This window comes from Tauraco erythrolophus, chromosome 15 (genome assembly GCF_009769465.1).
Source record: "Tauraco erythrolophus isolate bTauEry1 chromosome 15, bTauEry1.pri, whole genome shotgun sequence".
NCBI lineage: Eukaryota > Metazoa > Chordata > Aves > Musophagiformes > Musophagidae > Tauraco > Tauraco erythrolophus.
The window spans coordinates 21,500,231-21,525,090 of NC_141479.1; the positions used below are offsets into that span (position 1 = coordinate 21,500,231).

Sequence of the window (24,860 nt, forward strand, 5' to 3'; positions counted from 1 at the left end):
TGTCTGTGTGTCCCCAGGATGTCTGTCTGTCTCCAGGATGTCTGTGCGTCCATGGAATGTCTGTGTGTCTATGGGATGTCCGTGTGTCCCCAGGATGTCTGTGTGCCCATGGGATGTCTGTGTGCCCATGGGATGCCTATGTGCCCATGGGATGTCTGTGTGCCCACGGGATGTCAGAGACACGCTGCGACGCCAGCGGGGGCCACTGGCGCCGCGGCCGGGCAAACCCCTCCCGCAGGGGGCAGTTTGGCACCAATTCCCCACAAAACGGGTGCGGGGCGGGGGAAGGAACGTTCGTGCGCGGAGCCGCGTTTCCGCCGGAGCCCGTTCGCGGGCGGACCGGTCCGCCGGTGGCCCCGGTGCCCTCGGGCTGGGCGCTCGTCGGGGCAGGCTGGGGCGCGTCGGCACCGGGGCGGGGGCGCAGGGCGCGAGTGTCGCCGCCCGGTGCTGTGATTAACGGTGATTTACTTAAAATATAATTAACGTCCGCTGCTGTCGGGCTGCGCGGGAGTGGCGCTGGCGGCGAGCGGTGCGGTGCCCGGGGCGGGGGGGTACCCGGTGCGTTCGGCGTGCGGCAGCGCTGTGCCGCGGCCTGGGGCGGGGGGCACTCTTCGCCCTCTGTAGCTTGGAAACCACGGCGGGAAGGATTTTCCTGCCGCCGCTCCGAGATTCGGTGTGAGTAGGGCGAGGGGCAGCGAGCCGCAGGGTGGGAATCCCGACGGGGGGGGAAGGGGAATAGGGGCCCTTCTGCTCAGGAGGGGCGGAGGGTGCGGGGTCCGCAGCTGTTCGGCCGTCGGTTTTCGTGGTCTGCGGTGGTTCCGTCGTGCCGGGAGCTGGTGCGAGCCCCCGGCTGCTTTTGTTCCTTTAGGAGAGCGGAGGCTGAGCCTTCTCGTTCAGGGCAGCGAACGCTCATCTGCTGCCGTGCCATCACCGTCTGCCCACGGTGCCCAGCGACACACGTCGTACCCGGGTACGTGTTACCCGTTACCGCTGAGCAATGGGCAGGGTAAAGAAAACAGCCCCCGGTGTGGCTTTGCCCGGGCCCGAGTCTGCGGGCACCCAGTCGCCGCTGCTTCGCTGATGCCCATAAGTGCACAGGCCTGGCTGAAGGCGCTGCTGGTTGTTGTGCCATTAAATCCGCGCTGGCGCGGCGGTGGAAAAGGGATAATGTAATTTTTGGAAGCGGCTGTTCGGATGCAGCAGCTAACACCTGCTCCGGAGCTGTACGAGGAGCAGCGAGTGTGCCAAGTGCACTTAGCCACGCTGGCCCGGAGCACGGCGCGATCCTGGCAAACGGCTTCTCCCGATTGAGAGTTGTAGAACACTGGAACAGGTTGCCCAGAGAGGTGGTGGATGCTCCATCCCTGGAGACGTTCAAGGCCAGGTTGGATGAGGCCCTGAGCAACCTGATCTAGTTGGAGATATCCCTGTTCCTTGCAGGGGGGTTGGACTAGATGACCTTTGAAGGTCCCTTCCAGCCCTGACCATTCTATGATTCTATGATTAATGCCCCTCTCAGTGTCTGCGACGTTAACATCTCGCCAGCGAGCTGGTCTCGGGTGCGGGTTAGGAGGAGGTGATTTGGTTTAGGTTACGGGTGCTTTTCTGTCTTTATTTTACATTTTAGTCTCTACAGAGAAATGGAAAGATGTCACGCAAGCCTTATGATGACCTGTTTTGTTTTTTTTTCCATCCTGATGGTATGTGTCATGAGTGCACATGGTTACCATGCCCTGGGTTTTAAAGCCTCTCCCCCTCCCAGATGTTTCCGCACTAAATCACAAGTTTCTTTTGCAGAAGCAGAAATTGAGGTCAATATGCAAAAGAAAATACGTGCAAAGCCGATGTCTGGCAGGAGAAACGCTCTGAAGGTGGATGGGAGAGACTGTGGGGCTCGCAGCGACGTCTGTGCAAAAATAAAACACTTTGCTGCTGTCGGTGTGGCCGGGGCTGGGTTAAGCAGTGTTCAGCCCCCCCCCGCCCCCAGTACCTGCCAGTTCTCTGGATCCTTTTTGTTTCAGCTCCTCCCCATGGTGGGAAGCTGAGCTGGGAGGCTGTTTGAGTTGAGCTGCTCCACTAATAGGCGTTTATAAAAAAAAATTTGGTAAAAAATCAAGTCGTTATTGTCAGCATCAAGGAAATGTCACGTACGCTCTTACAGAGTGAGAAGTTGTCATCCTTTGGCTGTCTCCTCTTGCTGTAGTATCTCTCTGGGGATGCTTCAGTGGTGGTGTTTAATAGCAGCCATTAGATAGGCTGTGTGCTAAAGCCCTTTTTCTTCTGCCACAGCCTTGTCCTTTCCTCTCTGCTCCCCTGTTGGTGTTGGTGACGGTCTCTGTATGAGAGGGTCCCTGTTCTCGCTGAGCTTCCAGCCAGAGCTCCGGGCTCTGTTCAGAGGGAGGCCAGGATTCTTCTGAGGCATCTCCTTGGTCCTCTCAATTTATTGCTTCTTCCTCTCGTCTCTGGTGTACCTTGGTGGTACACCAAGTGTGTACCTTGGTCCTTCCTGCAAAGTGTTCCCATAGTCCCATCTCCCCATTTTATTTGTAGGGGATTTTGCACTGTGCGTTAACTTTTTCCCTGATGTGTCAGTGAGATGCTCCAAGCAGTGTCCAACACTATTACACAGACCATTCCCTTTGAAAGGGAGAGGATGATGCAAAGAAGGGTGAAGAGCAAACTTCAGGGACTTCTTCCCAGTTACCACAAAAGCTTTTTTGCTCACTTCTCCCGTGAGGTTGATGTCATCATGCTGTCTAAGCACAAAGTCAGGATGCGCGACGTTTCTGCCAGCCCGTGATCTTCCTGCAAAGCCTTTAGTGGTGCTGGTACGCCTCCCCATTCCCTTCTGGAGGTTTTCTCTGTTGAAATGCCCCTGTGCATCGTGTCATCACTGTGGTGGAGTGGCTGGGCCGTGGTGTTGGTTGGACTGGGCTCAAATCAAGCTCTGGCTGCCCAGGTGGAGCCCTGGTGCCACGGCTGAGCTCATCCCCGTGCTCTGCCCAGCTCCAGGTGCTGCCAGCTTGGTATTTTCAGAAGTAAGAAATCCACAGGTCAGCGTTTGCGGGGCTGTGCTTCCCTGCTGCTGTTTGCTGTGACAACCAGCTGCTCCTGCTGCCCGTGGCTGGGAGCTGGTAACCCCTTGGTCTGTCACGTAAGAAAGCTTTAGAGCTGAAGCAGTGTTCGTGGTGGGTAACCTGTTAGGTGAGAGGGTTTGGGCACTTTCCTGTACTTAGGTGTGCTGTTGCTTGAAGGAAAAGCTCCTGCAGGAAACAATCCTCTGCTGGGCTAGACCTTAGGAGGCTTGGGTTTCATGTCTAGCTCCGTGCTGCCTGGCTCGAAGCACAGAGCAAGGCAGCGGTTCACCAAAGTGGCAGAAACTGCAAATGGAGAACTAGGTACTGTTGTAATTATTTAATTTCTTTAAATAGTGGTCCCTCTGAGTTAGAGTGGCACCTCAAGTAGCCACTGCTTAGTGTCCTAATATCACTGATCAATGAAAACTATTTCATAATTTAAGTTAGACTGTTTTCTTAGGGACGCGGAGGCTGCCTAGGGAAGGGTCTCTGTCTCCTGTTCCATCTGGGCTGGGGATGCAGCAGTCTGAAGCATAAACATTAATAATACAGTGGGTATTATTCAAATGAAGGCTGCCACTTTTCCTTTGTGGGAATAAACCCCTGGGTAATCGCTGCACATACTTATCTGTTCCTATAATTGCTTTCTGCAGAATCACTTCAAAACAAGCGGTGCTGGCAAGATGCTGGTCTCCCTGCTCTTCCCCCAAGTGAGCCGGCCCCTTCGATGCCTCATCCGGGACTGGCACCGTTGCAGATGGGGGTTGCCCGGGCAGAAGAGGGCTGACTGTCCCCGCAGAGGTCTGCAAACCCCACGGGCAGCCTACAGCAGTGACGTTACCCCTGTCTTCACCAGGGCTTTGGGTTTCGGTGATAAAATCGCCATCGTTGACCAAAACGGTGAGCACACTTACAGGGACCTTCTCAGCCAGAGTCTACGCTTGTCCCAGGAGATCTGCAGAGCTCTGGGGTGCTCCAGCAGGGACTTAAAGGAAGAGAGGATCTCGTTTTTGTGTCCCAATGACGCCTCGTACGTGGTGGCCCAGTGGGCTGCCTGGATGAGCGGGGGCATAGCAGTGCCCCTTTACAAGAAGCACCCGGTGCAGCAACTGGAGTATGTGATTCAGGATTCGCAGAGTGCCCTGGTCGTCGCAGCAGAGGACTATGTGGGGAGAATAGCCCCTAGCGCCGAGAAGCTGGGAATCCCGGTTCTGCCGCTGCTTAGGTCTCCTAGCAATGGATCTGCAAGTCGTGCAGCAGTGGAAGAGGGTCCCTTGACAGCCTGCTCCTCGTGGAAAGACAGAGGAGCCATGATAATCTACACTAGTGGGACGACAGGAAGACCAAAAGGTGTCCTCAGCACCCATGAGAACGTGCAAGCTGTGGTGAGTGCTGCTTTCTCTCCGCAAAGCTCGTGCCAAGTTACAGAGGTCTTGGCCTTCAGAGGTGGTTTGGGGTTGGAAACCCCAAAGTATGACATACCTTACTGCAACCGAATTCCTGGACAGAGCTGTGAGGCTGTAGCTTGAAAGTCCTCGATGCTTTTAAGGTGAACACCCAGAGAAGTGTTTGAGTCTCTAAACCTGATCTAGTTGGAGATATCCCTGTTCCTTGCAGGGGGGTTGGACTAGATGACCTTTGAAGGTCCCTTCCAGCCCTAACCATTCTATGATTCTATGATTCTCTAAACCTTGTGCTTTTTGGTGTTGCTGTGCTGCAGCTGCAGCCAAGGGCAGATGGACTCTTCTCTTTGCTTTCCTGGAGAGCAGAAGGGATGAGACCTGTTGTCAAAAGACTGCTTTTTTTTTTTGTTTGTTTGTTTTTTCAGTTTGCTTTGCTTTACTGTGACTAGGAAAGAATCTTTGCCCCTAATTGGAATATAACTTAGCCCAGCCCAGTACAGTACTGTGTGAAGTCTGTGCATTATTCAGCAATATATCCCCAAGGCAAAAAAAAAATCCATTAGCTCTCTGAGCCAAAAGGAATGGAAAGTTTGAACGAGCCTGCTGACTGCCTCACCAGTTGGTTATCGCTGCCTAAAACTGATAGACTCATGCCATTAGGGAAAAAAAGGCAGGGAATACAGCGTGCCTTACGAGAGCTCACGTTGCTCCGGATGCTCGGATACTGCAGTGTCGGGAGCGGTGTGAAAGCCGTGATGGATAGAGCCAGGGCTTGGCTATACTGGGCAAGGAATCTCTTCCCTTACAAATATGCTGATCATTTGGGAGGTGGCCTGGGCAGCCACTGTCTTTTGTGCTGTCTCACAGAAAGCCTGTGGAAGAGGGTTGTGAGTGACACGACTAAATTCCACGCTTCAAATGCTTTTTTTATTTTTGGATGGCTGGAAATAAGCTTTCCAGTTGCTAACGCTGGGCTCGGAAGGGCGTTGTTCACCCAGAAGTCTGGGGTCTAGAGCTTTAGATAATTATTCCTTCATAGCAGACTATTTTAGAAGCTTGATACACTGATATTTTTTTGCTAACAAGAACCTTACTTTCTGTTCAGCAGACAGTGATTTTTCTGCTCTTACTGACTATCCCTTGCAGGTGCTAAAAGCCCATTATCACCAATGTCCAAACTATGTCAACAGAATTCTGGGAAAATTAGTTTTTTGGTTATTGTTGCTGCCAACTCTGCACGTGCAGCAGCAGGCTGATAATCTTGTAGGTCCTGCTTAAAATCATTGTTGACTGTTTCTTAGTAGCGAGGAAGGGCTCTGCTGATATATATGAAGATGTGTAGTGACGAGATGTGGAAGGTCTTCCTCTTGTATTCTACTGTTGTGGTGGGAATTTTGCTCGTGCTGACCCTAAAGAAAAGATTTTTTTTGTGCTTGGGCATCGTTCCAGGAGGTCTGGGATTTCTGCTGCCAGCTGTGCCCGGGGCATCTGGGGCCTGGGTACCTCAAGCTTTCCAAGCAGTGAGAGTCTTTCCTCCTGCCCTAACACTGGGTTGTATGTTTTCTTCTGCAGACCACAGGGCTGGTTGAAAAATGGGAGTGGAAGAAGGACGATGTTATTCTGCACGTGCTGCCTTTACATCATGTCCACGGGGTGATCAATAAGCTCCTCTGTCCTCTCTGGGTGGGAGCGACATGCATCATGTTACCCGAATTCAGTGCACAGATGGTAAGCCTGGAGGGACTGCGCGTTGTCTTTAAAATTCAGCAGCAAGACCCCATGCATTGTAATTAGAGCAACTTGGGAAAGAAGTTCTTAAAGACTTCCAGCCTCTTTAGCCACTGGCTGCGTGTGGTTCACAAACTGTCTGTTAAAAAATGCTTTCAGTTGGACGCTCAGTCTGGGGTAAACGTGCTCTTCTGGAGGCTGCAACGTGTTTAAGCGCGTTACGTAACGTAGTCGGAACGCTGCGCTGCCCCCCCTCGTGACGTTGAGGGTCTCTGACTGGAGGTGGGCCCTTCTAAGTGCCCACTAAGAGCATCTCCATCCAGAATAAGGGTTGTTAGTTTTCTTGTACCAGGAGAGGTGGAAATACTGGGTTTTTCTCTTGCGTGTTAGCGGTGTGCTGCGTGTCGGATGTTTAATTTTTGGTAGCTTGCGTTTTGCCTCCCAATTCTATGTCCTTGGTGTTTTGTATGGTGTTACATGACAGGACACAGGCTTGAGAGTTTCTTACAGCCCAGGTAGGAGAAATACTGGTACTCATCACTTGCGTGGAAACCTTGCTCTTCCTCTGTGGAGAAGCAAGTGTTAACAGATCTGTTGGTTTAGACCTAGAGATGAGAGTCTGCAAATGGAGAGCATCTTGCAGGAAAGGTGGCAGGAGGGAAACCTCACCTGAATGTTTGTGATGCTGTTTTCTAGCTGAGACAGGAGATGCCAGTCCCGCTGCTCTGCCTCTCTTTTGTTCCTTGTCTGGGTGGCAGACAGCCGACCTAAAGAGAGGAGGAAAAAGGACTAGAAACAGGGTGACCAACAGCGAGGTGGAACAGCTTCTGCAGTTCCTGGCCCCTGGGATCCAGCATTGTTCATCTACGTCTCCCAGTGTGGTGGGTGGTGGGAGACGTTGGAGTTTGCAGTGTCACTGGCAGGGGAGCGGTTGGGTTTGCAGATGCTGGTGCCACCTCGTAGCAGAAAGGAAACGCGTGTTGTTGGTACAGAACTCGCTGGGAAAGTGGAAATGGCCCGTCAAGCCTGTGCTTGGTAACTAAACAGGCTGCTTTACCCATTGGTATTTATTTGTGTGCTGGGTGGCCTTGTGAAAGGGACAGAGTGTGGGATACACCCAGAAACCTTGGACTGCCGCTCTCGGGCGAGTCGGGGCTCTGATCCGAGCGACTGCAGGGCCACGTGATTGTTTTCATTGCTTGTTTCTGCTTATCAGAGAAGCAACCACAGAAAATGCACGCTTCCTTTCTTGTTTCAAGATGGCCCTGACTCCTGAACATCCAGTTGCTGCCTGAGCACTGGTGTGTTCCTATGACAGGGGGGAAAAAAATTCCAGAATCCCAGAGGGGCAGCTCAGCATTTGCATTTCCAGAGTAAATAGGTAGGATGCTGTGGCAGAAGAAGACAGGAGGGTCTGGCAGCTGTAGCCAGTGCTCTCTCCTCGATGATCACTGTCAAATTGTCTTCCCCCCTGCTTAAGGTGTCACCCCAAAGGCTCAGGGTGTAGTAGAGACATGTGGCCCATGCTCTGGTGATGCTGGTGAGGTGGCAGAGGAAGGTGCTGGCAGGCTGGAAGCAAAGCCAAGTCCTCTGGAGGGCGCGTTTCTCCACGTCCTGTGCCACCCGTGATTGATTGTCCCTCATACCCTTGTGTTTTTCTCTGCTCTCTCCCGACATCTGCAAATCAATGAGCTGAGGTTGAAGGATGGGTTCAGGTGCAGGGGGGGAGCGGGACACCCCCGCCTGCCTTCTCCCATCAAAGCTCCCCCCCCCAGATTCGACAGCCAAGGGCAAGCGGGGACGGTGCCAGAGGGCATCCGTTTGACCCTGAAGGTTGAACTTGGGCAGGGAGGTCGGTGTGGCACGCGCAGTTCCGAGGGCTCTCGGGTGCGTTTGGGCTCTGAAGGATGTAATTTCCTTTTCTGTTATTTTTTTTTTTTTTTATTCTTTTATTTTTCCGAGAGCCTCCCCTGGGAGCTGAAAGTGGTTTGATCGACACTACAAAGCAAGCACATGAGGGTAAATAAGGCTTTCTTGTGGAGTTTAATGCAAGCTGCCTTTCAGTTCCAGTCTATTTTCACCAGCTGTTTACAAAATGCCCTTTGCTGCTGAAATCAGCTTTCAGCAGAGCAGCGGAGTTTCGGCGGAGGATTTTGCAGAAGCAGCCCGAGTTTTACCGTGCGCTTTTTTCCCTCCGCTGCACCTTGAGAAAGCAGCCAATTATAGTGTGATATAAAGAAACTCGAATGGCAGCTAAAACACTTGACAGGCTGATCAAAACAAGGCGAGGAACTTACTCTCAACCTGCTGCAGACATATTTAGCCTTGAGTGATACTGGCAAGGCTTCAAGAGAAACCGCAGCAGCATGCCCAATGTGTGTTTGGTTTCTAATCACTAACACTTCATTATACAAAATAAATACTTTATTATTACAGTGTTTATTAAATTACATAATTTGCGGCGTGCCGTATAGTCGTGGCTACAGATGCCAGTCTGGTTTTGGTGGTGGTAATCGTGTTCTTTTTTTTCTTAGTTAGAAGATGTTACGAGCCCTGGACCAAGGCTTGCGTGTCGTTCCCTGCGGTGCAGTGTTAGGAGGTGGTGTCTTTCAGACCCTTCCATCTGCTTTTGGGAGCTATCCAAGGAAAGGTTAAAAATCAAGACTGTGGAGTAACCCCAGTGTCCTGACCAACATCCATCCACTCTCTTACTAAAACAGCATCTCATGTCCACGGCTGCACGCAAGCTATTGCTGAGGCCACAAGGGCTCGTTAAAGTGTATCGAGATGCCTCAAGCGTGAAAGTTGCTGCATAAAATCAGATTCTTTTTATTAAATGAGGACATCCATTACTTTGCACTAGCTACTGTACATGTTATAATTCACTTTATAGCACCATCTGTTACGGCTGTCTTGCTTAAGCTTTTTGTAGCATCTTTTTATCGTAAGTTATTAAAAAATATGGCTGCATCTATTAATCATTTATTAATAAAGGGTTTATAAATGGACCCTTAACTTCCAGCAGTACAGTCCTCTCAAAGGTGGCATGCAAAGTCCTCTGGTGCATGTACTCCTTGGGGTGCAGCGTGTCTCCACGGGAGAGCGTGGGAGCAGCACCCAGCGCTCCTGCCTGTGCTCCTGCTGCTCGGGAATGACAGTGCTGATGGTGAGGGGTGGGGGGAGATGTTTCAGTGCTGCTGTGGCCATGGGGACTTGGAGCAGGCAGGAGAACAGCAGCGAGCCTGAAAGCGTGTTCCTCCCAGCAGCTGTGTGGGGCAAGGATGGCTCTGATGATGATGATGGTTTTCTATTTATTTTCTTGTTTTTCAAATAAGGGTGAGAACTGTGAGGGCAGAAACCTTCTTTGGCACCAGCGCAAGCTGCAGCCTGAGCATCCCTATGTGATCCTCCCATCATAACTGGCTTCCAAGCTAAGTTTACTTCTCCAGCTGCACTGTTCCCGTTTGCAGGCAGCCAGCATTTCTCAGCAGCTTCTGGACCTGTTTGAAACGCCTGCCTTTTTTCTTATGCAGGAGTAGAAATTTTAAAGATGCTGGATTTGTACAGTTTTTGTGCAAATTGGCAGCCAGAGGAGGAGAGGCTAATGCCTCTGCTTAAGTAAGAAGTGCAAGGCGAGCCTTGGGCATCAGAGAAAGCCCTGAGCAAGTGCTGTTTTGAAGGCCTCCGTGGGCATCGGTGTTTGCACCGGGCAGACACTAGAGCATCCGTTCCCCAGCGACTCCCTCTCTCCATCTCCCTGCCCCGCATCGATTCGGTGACGGCTGCTGAGGCTGAGCACGCCGTGTGCCGTGACTGTTACTCGATGGAAATGTCAGCAGGTCTGGAGAGACAGACCCGGGGGAAGCCAGGCGTCCTCTGTGCCGCTGCTCTTGCCATGACAGTCGCATGTCAGCAGCCCTGTTCCGACCGGGACCTGGCTGTGCCGGGCACCCTGGGGACAGGAGCCTTTCGGAGCGAGTCGTGAGGTCAGTGGCTGCTTTGCAGGTTCCTCTGCTCAGGCTTTTGGCTGATGTGGATCTACTTGGAGTCTGAGTGACGGGAATGGCTTGTCCTTGCCTTGGACCACCTCTGATCTTGCCTTAAGGGAAAGATGTTCTAATACCAAAAGGCTCCCTGTCAGCTCTGTGCATTGATAAACGTGAGATCAGATCCCAGGAGGTCATTCAGTCCCAAGTGCTGAGTGGGAAATTAAAGTATTCAAAACCATGAAAAACTTGCTCTGATGAGTGATGGGGGAAGCTTGTAGAAATCTCAGCTCTGTGTGACCCAGTTGTGACATGTGCTGCCTGCTTGGCTCTGCTGGGCAGGTTCCGAGCTGTGGTGTGCTGCCTGCAGAATGACAGCCCTGCCTGTGCCCTGCAACTGCTTCCATGATAAATGTGCCAAGATGCAGATTTATTGCCCTAAAGTTCCAAAAGGAGCTGTTGTTTTGGTGCCAGCATTCTGCGTGTCCGACTTAAGGTGCCCCCGAGGATCGAGCCCTCTAAAAACCGTACCCGGTTTTACAATGTCACGCGTAAAGCCATCAAAATCATTCATTTTATTTGGACCTTCCTTTCCAGGCGTTTGTCCTGGTGGGAATGATGAGTGCCCAAAGCTAGTGTGTGATTTGGAACGAATTCCTCCGACGTGCCGTGAGCGTTGTCACCCGTGGCAGCTCTTTCCCGCGGTGGGAAGGTGCCACAGACCTGATCCTCGTCGAGGTTGCGTGTGAGATGCTGCTCCGGGCTCGCCGGCGCACCGTACGGTTACAGCCCTGCATCGAGCTCGTGCTGCCTTCCTCCCGAAGACCAGCAGTTTGATCCACGAGCGAGCTGTTGGTCCTCGCCGCTGCCGTTATCTGCGCGCCGCAGGCGAGGCTGGGGCTGGGTGCTGGTGCTTTGTACCTTTGCTGGGATGTGCAGGGAGATGCAGGGCTCGGCTGTCACGGTTGCCTCCGGGAAGGAGAAGCGTGCACCGCAGCCAGCCTCTTCCCCTGGGTCTGTCACTTCGACAAACATCACTCCGGACAGCTCTTTTAGTTTATTTTGAAAAGAAAAGCAAATCCAGGCAGAGGAGTCTGGTCTGTGATAACCAAACACCGCTGAGATGCTGCTCGTAGCGCGTTGGGGATTGTGTCTCCCATGCAGTTTCAGTTGGAGAAAGGCAATTGTCTTTTCATCTGTTAATGGGAGGTTTCAGAGGAGTGATTTGATTCCAGACTCAAAGAGGAGTCGGTGGAGGGAGGAGCAGGTCACTAGTGAATGGATTGTGTTTGATCACTTCTCGCAGACCTGGCTTTAAAAAGTTAGAGTTTTTCTTCCCGTCTCCCCAGATCTGCCGTCTGTCCTCAGCATCTGTTACGGAGTAATGTCTTTTGATGTGTGTGGGGAAATATAAAAAATGGAACCAGAGCCTGTCATATTTACTTATATTACCAGGTCCCAGGGAAAGCACTTGCTCCTTTCAATATGCCTACAGCATAGGAAGGGTGGAACAGCGTTCAGCCCGGAATGCAGAGGGGCCATCAAACTGCACTGATGAATAAATCATTAAAACCAGAGTCGTGCAGCGCGCAAACAGTTTGGGGTTGTAACAACCACGAGATGAAGCCACCAAGGGCCCAGTTTCCCTTTGAAGAGAAGCACGTTTCTCTCTCTGCGTATCGCTCATGAGCCGTCCGTGGCTCGGTCTGTAGCGGAGAGCAGAGCTCTCCCATCTCCCGTCTGCCTTTGTCAGGGATAAACTGGTGTGGAATGTGGATGCATGGCCCTGCCACCCCTTTTATTGCTTCTGTTGGGCACGGGGTCTTGCCAAACGAGGGGCTGCCTATTGCTCTTGCAGACGCTCCGAAAATTGCAGGCAGCCCTTTTCCTCGCCGGCGGTGCTACCCGCACGGCAGCGATCGATGCGAAATGCAAACCCATCTTCCCTGATCAGGAGGGAAGTAAAAGGATGATTTAACCTTGCATTAGGGGTGGTGTTACTTCTGAAAAGGTTTAAAAAAAATTCAATAACAACTGAAAACGATAGCAATAATTTTATAAAAGAGAGGAGCTGTTGTATCTGTCAATAGAGGCAGCAGCGCGGGCTCTCTGTTATCTGTTTGTGGTCTGATGGGAAAATCCATGCTGGTATTCCCTTCCTTTTCAGCTTTTAGGTGGTTTTGCCTGCATCTCTTCTGGCTGTTTTTGGGAGTCCTGTATCAGGCAAAGTCTTGCAAGATTTAGCACACAAATGGTTGTTGCCACCTTCTCTTCTTTTTTTGCATTAGAAGATGCCCAGATGTTTTCTGTCTGGTTTATGGCGTTGCACCTCTCCTTCTGGAGGTGAGATGTCTGTAAAGGAAAAAAAAAAGTCACTGCCATTTCTCCTCTGTGTTTGCATCTGTTGCTTCGAGTGATCTGAGCAGGTCTGGAGGCTGGCTGGGAAGGTCGCTGTACGGAGGGGCCGTCTCTTGGAGCAGCTTGCACGTTCCTCTGTCCTCATTCACCATCATGCCATCTGTGTGCTGGAAAAATACGTGGGAAAAATCCTACAGATGTGTCTGTTGTTTTGTACCCACTGGTGTGGGTACAAAATTTTCTCCTTTTTTTTTTTTTTTTTTCATTTACTGGTGGCAAAATCCCACTGGCCAGCCCATGGAATTGCCCAGTTATGCTTTTGTAGAGTGGGAAGGGAAGAAAATCAGGAATGTCAGGCTGATGGGAAGGCTCTTGGGAACAGAAGGTCTTCCACTTCTTTGCTGGCTCAGACAGCGCTGCCCTGTAAGCCTGCCCGGGGCTTTCCCTGCTGTTACTGCTGATAGGAAGCTGTTCCCACTCTTGTTTTCTTGCAGTTAGAAACTTTTTATTTCTATCCCTTAAAAGGGATCTTGATCCATCTCCTGCACGCCTTCCATTGGAAGGCTGCTGCTTCCCTTGTGTCCCGTGAGCGCTCGGTGCGAAGTCCGGCAGCCGTGGCACGCGGTGCCGTGTTTGCCTCCAGGATCCTTGGCTTTTTAAAAGCACTTGGAGTCCTGAGGTATCAGGTGAGCGAAATAAAATTAAATGATGGGCTGCCGATACCCTGTCCCCAGGATATTGGTGTGGTGACGGTGACACATGGGATAACAGAGACGGGGAGATGGATTGTGCTGCTCTGAGCCTGATGGTGTCGGAGGATGCTGTGTGCTGGAAGGACCAAGCTGGCCTCTTGCTACCAGCCTGTCCAAGCTCCGGGATTGATTGATTAGTCCCAAGTAACGAGACTTCCCCAGATCCTTCTCTCAAACCATGAAGTTATAAAACACGAATAGCTGTTCCAGCTGGCTGGGCAGTGACCAGCCCTCCGGACAGCTCGGGCACTGCAGAGGGCCCGGGGCTGCCAGCTTTGTGCCACGGCTCGGTGCTTGGTACCGTTAAAACGCACGGGTGGGATGGAGATCTGGCTGAGCAGGAGCAGAGCAGGTGGAGATGTTTGGCTGTCAGCAGATCACCCCGGCAGCTGGTGGCACAAATCCAAAGGCAGCTGCTTATCTTCAGGAAAGGGGCTGTTGCTGGGGCGAGTCGGACTGACACAGAAAAAGCTGCTCCCGGCGCTGGAGTGCTGGTGGGGAGGATTTTATCTGGGGCAGGAGCTGAGCAGGCGTACGAGGAGAGGGGACTCTGGGGTGCAAGAGAGATCTGCTGTGTTTTGGAGTGATAGTTTTGTTTGGTTTTTGTTTTTTTTTTTTTTTTTTCAAATCCAAATCCATGTGAGAATAACTCTGCTGCTGGAAGCCTGCCTGCGCTCCCCGCAGCTGCTCTGGACTTGTGAAGGGAAAAAAAAAATAATAAAAAATCACACAGCAAGGATCGAACAGCCCTGAGCCTCTGTCTCCCTTCGATTCTTTCGACACAGCCCTGATCCCTGCTTGCCATGGTGTGTCTCTCGCTGCCCGAGGCGATGGCTCTCGGGAGCACCAGGCTCAGGAGAGCAGGTCCGTGCTTCAGCCCTGGCTTCGGAGAGGTCCTTCTCCATCCTGCTGCCTCCACTGGGAAAGAGACTGTGGGGCCGAAGAGGAAAAGATCTTTGGGGAGAGAGGGTGGGAATTAGATCCTTCTAAACGCATTTTTGCCTATTTGGACTTGTTTTAGGGGATTGTGATGGTAGGTGGGGTTTCTGCAGGGGAGTGCGATGTTCCTTCTCCGGACATGCCACCCATCGGTGCCGGTGAGGCACATTCCTCCTCTGCCTTCCGTGATGCCGAGGGGATCTTGCCATGCTCATGTCCCAGCTCCCGAGGCATCCGAGGGCTTCCCACCTTGAGCATTTGTCTCACCCCATCGAGGACCATCTCTGGGCTGGGAGGTGGCGTGAGCTCCCTTCCGCTCGGTGGGACGGTGCCTTTGCTGGATGTGTCCTGCTCTATGAAGAATAACAACACGGTGGCGATGGGGATTTTTTTTTTTTTTTTATGGAGCCGATTGTTTGGAAGCAGCGGAGTGAGAGACGCGGGGGGAGACGGCGCCGGCGCAGCGAAGTAGAAAGTAATGAAATGGAGCCCGAGCGAGCAGGACGGAGGGGAAGGGGCAGAGTGACAGCGTGAAGGAGAATCACTTGTTCACCTTCAATCAATTCCTGCTTTTTCTCGCCGTCGCACGCGCCTGTGTGCAGCTGAGCGTGCGTGGGCAGGGAGGGGAGAGGCAGCACGCGTTGTCAGGAGCTGTTAGGAAATACATTTGTCAACAACGGGGCAGGGACCGGAGCGAACGGAAAGAGGCGGCCGTCACCGTAGCCTTTTATTTATTGATGGCTTTGGCTCGTTCCTGCCTTGGGAAGAGCTTACCTAGGGGGAAGAGCAGTGAGGTGTGGGAGGAATGGGCCCAGTTGCAATATTTATGGCTTCTACCTGTTGCTGACAGCTCCCAGGTGGGGCTGCTCAGCCAGGGCAGCGGCCAATGCTCACTTGGTCTTCACCTCCCTCCTCTAGCAGAGCCAGCTCCTGGAATTTGCCCCCGTTTGGAGTTCCCACAGGTCAGCAGGCGTTGCAGCTGAAGAACATCTGTCCGCAGGGACAGATGTTTCTCTCGGGAAGAGCTCGGTCGGTGGAGCTGCCCTCCTGGCTGGCTGCTGTCTCCTGCCTGCAGCTGCTCTACCTGTGGTTTCTGATGGCTGATCGGAGCTCGCCGGGGACGCGTCTCTGCGCCCGCTCGCCAGAAGACAACCCTTTCCATTGCAGCGGAGTCTTACTTGCAGTTCAAGTGCTTGATATCTCTCTTCCCAGCCCTGCCATCCATCTTAAAAGCATTTCTTCCTCAAAGGATTGAGTCTGTGGGCACCTACCTATGTATCGTGTTCTGCAGATGTGGCTTAGTGTCTTTCCAAAGAAGAGCTCTCACGCTTTGAAAAGCCGGTGGCTTTGTGTAGCCTCTGAAGAGCTGTGCATGATAAAGGAATTAACTGGTTCTACCACAAAGCGTGTGTCTTCATGAGCAAATTCCTGGCTGTAACATGACAGTACTAAAAAATGCAGTTTCCATCGCCTTGTGTGCATTGAGAGGGAAAGCAGGCGGGTGATCCATCGGTGGGATGAGTGAGTTGAATATTGTGCTTTGGCAGTAAGGGACGTGATGAGGGTCAGGAGCCATCGTTCTGGACGTGGATGAGGTGCACGCAGCAGGCTTCCAGTTGTTTGTACTTTCCAGAAGCCTTAGGTAGCGGAGGTTTGACTGCGAACAAGCCAGGGTGGCTTTGCTGTTGCACTCCCGTACCTCAGTTTCCCTTGGCACCGTGTGAAGGAGCGGTGGTGGGGCTCACTGCCCCACGAAGCGTTTGCAGAGCTCTTGCTTGTGGACCTCTCCAAAGGTGCAGAGGAGTTAGCACGGCAGCGCTGGCCATCGCTTCCCCAACGCTTTACCCTGAGGTGTGCTTTTATACGTGTGTGTTCCCTTCCTTTCTAGGTTTGGCAGAAGTTCCTAAGCTCCCAAGCTCCCCGTGTCAGCGTCTTCATGGCAGTGCCCACTATCTATGCCAAGCTGATAGAGTATTATGACAAGCATTTCTCTCAGCCGCAAGTCCAGGATTTCGTGCGTGCCTTTTGCCAGGAGAACATCAGGTGGGTGAGCGATGTGCCTCTGGGCACGGGCTGCTGGTGGCCGGCTGTCCCCACGGTGGATCTGCCAAGGTTTCTTTTCAATATCACCTCTTTGCATTGCTGGTTGTTGTGCTTTAGTGTCTCTTTGACAAGAACCAGGGTGACTTTATTTAATTATGAGCCGCTCTTGCATGGTAGAGCCAGAAGGGCTCTGCATGCTCATTGTATGTGTCACCCTGCCTGACACGAGATGAAGAACTTTGTCCTGCAACCCAAGTTTGAACTCCAGTGTCTCTTCTAGGAGGCATCTTAACTTAAAGCCCATCTCAGACCGAGAATCTCCTGCATGTGAGGAACATCTTTGGTACTGGTTAAAAGGCTTTTGGGTCTTCTGTCTTAAGGCTTTGCACAGGAGCAGACTTTATGTAACTCTGCGAATTCCCTGGAGCGAAGGTGATCTTGGATACTTTCTTACGTGGGCTTTCCTTGTGCAGGTTAATGGTATCAGGCTCGGCAGCCCTGCCCGTGCCTGTCCTGGAGAAATGGAAGAGCATCACTGGGCACACGTTGCTGGAGAGGTATGGGATGACTGAGATTGGGATGGCGCTTTCTAACCCTTTGCATGGAGTCCGTGTGCCAGGTAGGAGACTCTGGAGGGTGCGCGCTGGTTGGAGGCGTTTGGCTGTGAAGTGTTCTTGGGTTTTCTCATCACAGAGAATATACTTCTAATGGCCGTTTGTCATGCTTGAGGAGCAGGCTACGGTAGGAACAGTGATGCTGGTAGGGGAATTGGCATTGGGAAAGCAGGAGGGGCCATGGGTGTGTGGGAAGCGGTGGGTTTCCCTGGGATCACTGGCCATGGTGGACAGGCAAAGCTGGTGTGTGCGGAGCTCGCAGTGGTGTGTGCTGAGCTGACCAGCCAGGCTGGTTCTGTCTGGGAGACAGAGTTCATATTGATGCTTTATTATTTCCAAAGTCTTCGGGAGTTCAAGCACTGTGATGGGACTGCATCTTCAGCTCCTGCTCTGCGGAGTTGTCTTTATGCGTGGGGTTGACACAGGATTCTCCACGCAGCAGTTCTTGTCCAACCGATCGGTACTAAACACTTAAAATAGGATGTCTGCTCACTCTTATTTTGGATGTCTGCTCACTCTTATTTTGGATGTCTGCTCACTCTTATTTTAGTGCAAGTTTCTCGACTCTTCAGGAATTAGGAATTGTCACACCTCATTGTACACTCGGGTTCTGTTCTCTCCTTGTCTTCCCTCACTTCTCTTAGCTACACTTTGTGACTGCTCTCGATATCTGTAGTTTATGCAACCTAGAAATAAATTGATCTGAAACATTAAAAATATAAAATACCCCCACCCTCCCTTTGGTTAAAAACGTGGCCATCTGTCTGCTGAGCGCCCCAGCCCACCGCTATGCCACCTTCTCCTCCTCGCATGCTGTCTGCACGTGCGTGGCACCATACCCATCTGCTTGGTCTCCACTGTCCTGGGTGGCTGGTGTTACCCAGGGGGGCTGTCCTGGGTGTTGTGGCTTCCCACTGCACCCCAGTCCTGTGGGATGCAGAAGCTGTGCCCCTGCAGGGGTTGCATGGGGAGAGGAGGAGCCACAGCTGGCCCAGCACTGGCTCCTCAGCCAGAGAACAGCTCAGGGGCAGCACGAAATCCAAACTCCAGTTCACTTCTGCTGAGTACCTGTAGTTCCCCCACCCCACGGTGCAGAGATCGTTTAAATGTCCCTGTGGCCCGGTTGTATTTGCTTTTCATTCATCTTCAGGAGGGGAAATGAGTGGAGGCTCTAGAAATTTCCCAGGAGACAAAAGGAGAAAGGAAATAAGATTGAAAACAACATGGGTGAGACAGATGTTGGCACCTGGAAGGGCAGCTCAAGCTCTAGAGCTGGGTGGACATGCTCCTGAACAGAGCTGGGGCAGGGTCCCACGGGGTCCTGGGGTCTGCAGAGGAGCTGGGGACAAATCCTCTCGTGCAGCTACAAGCAGAGGGGCTGGGGATAAAGGCCACTGACTGTCACTCCAGCCACCGTCCAGGGGCTCGCTGCAGCCCCGAGAGGGGAGAGAAGCATCTCACAAAGGTGTGGGTCGGTGAGGGACCTTACAGAAAGAGGACTATAATTGAATAGCCTTGATTAATTTATTTCAGGAATTGTCAGCTGGGAAGCAGATGGGTGAAGCTGGGGAATAATTTACTGGAGCTGTGAAAAAGCTTTTGATATAGTAGCCTATTAGAGGCTGGGATGGAAGTTCAGCAGGTACCACAGAGCATCCAGTGCGAGAACGTGCAGTGATGGGCTGGGAACAGAGGCTGGGCAGGAGGAGGAGGGAAGCATCCGGAGCAAAGACCTCAGATGGCACTGGTGTTACAGGAGCAGATGCTGGGCAGTGGTGACCGCAGACCCGGATGCTAGCCAAAGAGATAATTAGCTTTATTTTGAAAAAGGAACGCCGCAAGCGCGGCACTTTACCCCGTGGGTAAATCTAGGGATCCTCACGCTTCCCAGGGGATTTCTCTTGGAGCAGGAGCAGCACGCTCCTGCCTTTGAGGAGAGATCCTGGGGCTCCCCTCGCCCGCTTCCACCTACTCGGTGTGGCTGGGGAAGGGGCGAGTCCTTGGCACTGGCCTGTCCTGCCCGTGTCACCCCGGTGTCGGTGGTCGTGTGGCATCGCTCGCCACCCGCAGCACGGGTCTGAAGGGCTGGGGGCAAGTGAGAGGGGGCTTAATTTCCAGAAGAAGAATAGATGAAAGATTGGAAAGATAAATGTTTGCTTGTATATGGTTAAAACCCTGCTTAAAATGCCTCTGTTTTCAGCAGCTCTCATTCTAATCCCCCCGGTGCTGTTACTGCGAAGGGAGATGAATAATTCATGGGCAGAGAATGCCTCGCTGGGCCTAATCACCACTTTAATTGGAGGTTTAGATCAGAGGCTGCTAATAGCTCCTACAGCAGGACTCCGTGTCTTGTTGACAGTGAGATCGTTGAGTGCCTTATCGTTGGCCTGTTTCAATTCTCCCAGGACACCACGGCGCGTAACGGCGTCGAGGTCCCCCGATACCGAAGGACACAGACCGCAGGGCCAATTAAATTTATCTGGGAAGAGCTGACAACTTTTTTAAACAGAGGAGAACCGGTGGAAGAAGAGTGGTGTCACTCCTTCCTGCCTGCAGCCCGGCTGAGCCGCCGCCGCCGGCGTGTTGCCAGCATTTCTTAACATTCAGGAGCCTGCAAATTGGAGAGGGCTGGGAGGGAGTGAGAGGGGAAGGAGCAGGGGTTCCTCCCCAGTTTCCCCCTCGGGATTATGACTGGGGACAAAAGGAAGCAGTGCTGAGTGTCGACCCCCTTCTGATCACCCCCAGTTGGGGTCTCGGTGAAGCCAGGACCTCCAGTGCTGTGCCTTTGGGAACTGGCTCAACCTTCTGCTGACCTGTTGGAATCAGCACGGTGTGTCTCTTGACACGGTGGATGGGCCTGAGAAACTGTAGCCATTGTCTGTGCACAAATATTATTAATGCTGTTGGGTTCACGTAGCTTAATCAACGTTGTGAGCCTTTTCAGCCTTCACAGATGTTGATTTCCGAGTTTATATTTTTTCCTAAATACCAGAAAGCCTTTTCCAGGCCAAATGTAAGGAAACAGCTCTCCACAAGGGACTGATTTTACATGTGGGTTTTACTTTAGCCAAGTAGGAGATAAATGGATGGAGCCGTGTTTGTGACGGTGACCTGAAACGCTGCGTGGGAAACACGTCGCCTTCTCTGTGTCGTCGGATTTGTTTGGCAGCGGTGCTGATCTTGGTCCTTCATTCTCAAAGACTGAGACAAGAATTGGGCACTAATCATTGAGTCCTGCTGCCCCGGGATCCATCCAGTACCTTTCCACCCTGAGGTCCGTAGTTTGCAGACTACAGGAAGAAGCATTTCCCAGGAAGGTGTCTCTCTGACCTTGATTTGAAAGCTTCCAGAGATGGAAAACCTGTGAGAGCCCGTGGCATCACACCAGTTGCTGCTCCCTCCGTGAGCTTTGCAGCATCCGCCCGCCATCCCTTGCCACGTCTCGTGGGCAGGTTGGAGCCTCTTTGCACAAGGCATTTTTCACACTGGAGGAAACATTCCCGTAGAAGTCTAGAAGGTGGCTTCAGCACACTTGATGTGCAAATGTTTAGCGTGTTTTCCATGGCTCTTACGTGCTTTGAGTCCTCCTGGAGTCTACCATGGGCAGCACCAGCCTGTTTAACAGACATAAATACCTCTACGCAGCACCTCCGGGCACTTTTCCTGGTGACTTCTCCTGGCACGTGCTTCTCCCTCCTTACCCTGCAGCTGTCCTCTGTCCCTGACCCCAGGCAGTGTCTGGTGGTGAGATGAGAGCAGCCCAAGCCATGGTCGTGGCAGGAGAAGGACCTGGCTGCACGTTGGCTGGCCTGAATGCCGAAGGCGATTTCAAGCTGAACAGACACACATCACAGAGCTGCCACGTCGCTTTCTGTTTATTTCTTGCCAGATTTGCTAATTGTTCGGGTAGTTTCACTGCAATAAAATCTCACTCCCTCATAGCCCATCTGCTCTGAGCTGATCCTGCAGGGATGCCATAAATCTGGGCTACGACGACATATCTATTTCCATGGCAACTGACCAATGTAGCAAACAAAATCATGATGTCACAGATATCATATCTCCAGGGCTTGAACAGGAGGATGAGACCAGGATAGGGAAAATGCCACTTGAACCCAAATGCCTGAAATGCAGACAACAAGGGGAAGACAGCGCTGAGCTCCAGGTCCTGCACACCCTGCTCTAGGGACTTGCCAATGTTGGGCTGATCCTACCAGAGCTAGAAAGCATCACCGGCTGGAGGCTCTCCAGGGGAAAAATTGATCATCTCTTAAAATAAAAAGTACACTTCCTGATTTAAGCTCAGACCTGCCCAGTCCTCCTGAGCCACAGGTTGCTCTGTGCTGACGTCCTCCTCCCCACTGGCAGGGGTTGAAAGTCGTGGGCATCGTCTTGCAACTCTCGTGCCGTTGAGATGCAGAGCGAAACCTGCTGAGCCAGCAGATGCCCACAACTCCTGGTCACTGCTGAGGCTGGAGCCCCCCATCCAACGGGGGTCACGGGAACAAAGCTGCCCTTTCTTCTGTGCTTCGAGACGCTCAGCCGGCAGAGCGTGCGCCGAACCCGGGGTGGGAGGGCTGCGGGCTGGGGAGCTCCAGGTCACAGGACCATCCTGGAGCTTGATAGCAATAGTTTGTGACGCTGTGTCGGGTTCCCTGGCTTTGAAAATTGAAACCTGTGGAGGAACAGTGTGCTTTTGATCTCTGCTTTTCTCCAGTGATGTTTTATATACGGTGTATTGCTGGCTCGTAAAACTGAGATAATCCCTTGCAATTCTCTCACTGCTAAGCCTTTGCCTTCTCTGTCAGGTCCAGGCTGGAGAGCAGCAGCGAGCCACTGCAGGGATCATTGTGCTCTTTCTTTTCACGTCTTTGTGTAGGTTTCATGGTGCTTTTTTATTTTTTTTTTAAAAAAAAAAAAGACAGCTTCATTACTGAGCTACGAAGCTGTGCTGGTGCCTTCAAAGGCTGGCCAAGAGAGACTGTTCAGTGCTGGAGATGCATTTGTTTTCCTGGGTGTTTCCAACGCTGCCTGCTCAGCGAACAACGGCGCGTCGCGCCGCGGCGACATTTGCATGCAGTCATACGATGTGATGGAAGCCTTCCTGAAGGGTGACCCCCCGCTAGGAAGTTCTTTAGTGCCAGCACAGTCTGCAGATGCCATTGATAGACGAGCAGCTGCTCTTTTGCATCCTTGATTTTGTTGCTTCTTGTTTTCCTTGGCAGGTTCTGTGGGCACCCCACTTCCAGGGGTAGAAGTGCGCATTGCCACCGAGACCTTGAAAAACGGTGGTCGTTCCTACACCATCCATGCTCAGGGAGATGAAGACAGCACACAGGTAGTGCTCAGCCACCTTCTCTGCTGCTTCACTTTGTCCCATGAAAAGTTCTCTTCTCCCCAGCCCTATGAAGCCCCAAGGATTGAGGCTTGCGCTGCTGTTATTCCCAGGAACTCAGTGATTCTATTTAGAGTTTTCTTTTTCTTGTATTAATTTGTGACTTACTACAGCCATGGTACTTTATGAACCACAGAAGTGTTGTCCTTGCCTGCAAAGAACAACATGTGAGAAAGAATGGGGGTGGGAGGAGAAGGCTGTGGTGTAAGGGCTATGGTATAAAAAGATGATACTGCGTCTGCTGAGGCTGTTGATGCCCCAGAGGAAGGTGATGGGTTAAGCAGTGCCTGGCTTTTGAAAGCCAGGGCAAAACGTTGAAGTCTGCTGCAGAAGTTAAGAACAGGGCATTGACAGGAATTCAGATGTAGACCTACTCTGGTCTAAAGAGTCACTAAATAGTCTGGAGTAGAGGGTGAGTGTTGAAAAATCTGGAAATGGGGTCAGTGTTTATTTCCCTGGGTTTGATCAGGGGTTTAGCAGTGAGAATTGGAAGGACAGGACGAGGGACCTTGTGGGTTGCATTCGTTTTGAAACACCGCAGGGGGAAGCCCATCAGGTTTCCATGAAAGTCCAGCTCCATGCCCAGCTCCAACTGCCAAGTGGTGTCTGCACCAGCAGTTCTGGCATCTCAGAAGTCAGATATCCTTGATGGTGAAGTCCCCATGAACTGCCCCGTGTTGGGGGGCTGTGTGTTCCCCACTGCAGAAGCAGCCCCCAGCCCAAGGTGCTGCCTCAGCCCCTTCCTCTCCCTGCAGAAACAGCCTGCGAGGGTCTGCATTCCTGCCACGTCTCCTTTGCACCCTCGTTGTGGGTGCAGGTCACGTCGCCTCGGGCGGATCGATAGCCAGGTGATGTACGGGCTCGGCTGAACGGCTGGATGCTGTAAGTGTGAGAGGAATTACGGCAGCAGTCGTGTGCGCCGTGTGGGTGGGAGACAGGCAGGCATGAGATCCAACCTGAAACACATCACTTCACTCGTTCCTCTGGGGAAATAGCTTCTCATCCGGCCACATACATGCCAAGGGTCCAAAAGGAGCTTCCCAGTCTGTGACAGAGTATGCCAGAGATGCTGCTGGTGTAAGTACTGGGGAAAAGCTCGAGAAAGCCTTTTTTTTTTTTCTCTACATCACCTGTGCTGGCAGCTGGAGGAGCTGGTGGGACCACGGGCAGCCCGGCGTGTGGGTTGTGGTCAGGCTGTGGCACGTCGTGTTCTGTGTTCTGGTGCCGTAACAGGGCTCTGGATCCCACCCCAGACAGGCAAAACGGGCCCGGGGAGCGCTGAGGGGCACCACCCAGGGATTGTGGCTTTTGTTAAAAATACAAAAGGTTTGCTGCTCTGTGTCACTGCCGTGGCGTGGCTGGGCAGTGGGAGAAGCAGGAGACCTGGAGCAGCCGCCCCAGCAGGAAGCCACATCCCGTTTTGTCGCTTCGCTGGATGAGCGTCATGTTTCACGGTTTTGTCGCCTGTCTTGGAGTTACATCTTGGCCTTTTTTTTCCACTTGTGTGGAACTGAGACATGAAATATAACGTATCCGTTTTAATAATGGTCCTATAATGCTTTTTGTCACCCTAAGGGATCTCTAGGTGCTTTACATATTAGATCTGAGACACAAGAATCCCCAAAGTGCAGCGACTTCCAGGATGAACCGTGGACGTTGTTCTTCTGAGTTAGGAGAGGAAGAAATATCTAATGTGTTTTTTTTAATGCTCAATACTCTTTCCCCTTCGTTCTGATTGCATTGAGTGACTGGAGGAGAAGGGGAGCCCAGATGACCTGCGTCTGGTGCTGGAAGCCCACCACCCCTCAGGCCTTCAGAGAGCTGACACATAACACTTCTTGTGTGTCTGGCTTCAGGCTGCTCGAGTTTATATTTGGGGCAGAGGAACTGCCCCTTTATCCCAGCCGTTTCCCCCATACACCCTTCAGAAGTCCCCAGTGCAGGTGGCTGAGGTCCATACCGACGTCTCAGGAGCTCCCAGCAGTGCTGGCCCCGTGCCCCTTGCTGATGGCTGGCTTTCCGTCAGGCTCTCCCTTGGGGATTTTTGGAATGTTCTGGTGAATTCTCAAGACATCAGCTGGGGAGCATGTGGGGAGGTGGTAGAGTTTGCGTCTGGACGTTGGCTGATGGGTTGGTCCCTCTCTGAAAGGCTGTTCCCATCTCGTCTACCTTGCCCCTTGTCCCAGCTTAACTGGGAGCTTCTTTAGGCTGAAGGGAGAGAAATGGTCCCATCTGCTTTGGGCCACCCTCGGAGACCGTGGCTGGCTGGATGCCTCTAGGACATCCACAGCATTTCCAGGAGCAGAGTGGAGCCGCCTGCCTCTCTGGCCCTGGGGCTGTCAGAAGGGCCGTGCTGGGCAAAACAGTCGCTGCTCTCAGTGCATCTTGGCACAGACGGACGCGTGGAGATGCCAGCAGTTTGGTTTTCGTATGGCCTGGGTATGGAGCGTGACTTTCCATCGCGTGGCCGCGCTGGCGGGCAGGTGGCAGCCGTGTTGGCACACCTCTTGTCCCAGGGATGGTGTCATTTAACTGCTTCACACCTGCGGTCACAGGCAGAAAGCC

At 52.4% G+C, this 24,860-nt stretch overlaps 1 protein-coding gene across 1 annotated transcript in view; it reads left to right on the top strand.

Annotated features, from left to right (window-relative positions):
• Window positions 1–413: 413 nt before the first annotated feature.
• Window positions 414–24,860, top strand: part of ACSF3 (acyl-CoA synthetase family member 3) — a 63,749-nt gene continuing 39,302 nt past the window's right edge. The window contains exons 1-6 of the mRNA XM_086620738.1: window positions 414–459; window positions 3,731–4,462; window positions 6,053–6,208; window positions 16,132–16,286; window positions 16,760–16,905; window positions 22,126–22,238. Coding sequence (XP_086476864.1) covers window positions 3,761–4,462; window positions 6,053–6,208; window positions 16,132–16,286; window positions 16,760–16,905; window positions 22,126–22,238 — 1,272 coding nt within the window. The 5' untranslated portion in view covers window positions 414–459; window positions 3,731–3,760. The remainder of the gene's footprint in view (window positions 460–3,730; window positions 4,463–6,052; window positions 6,209–16,131; window positions 16,287–16,759; window positions 16,906–22,125; window positions 22,239–24,860) is intronic.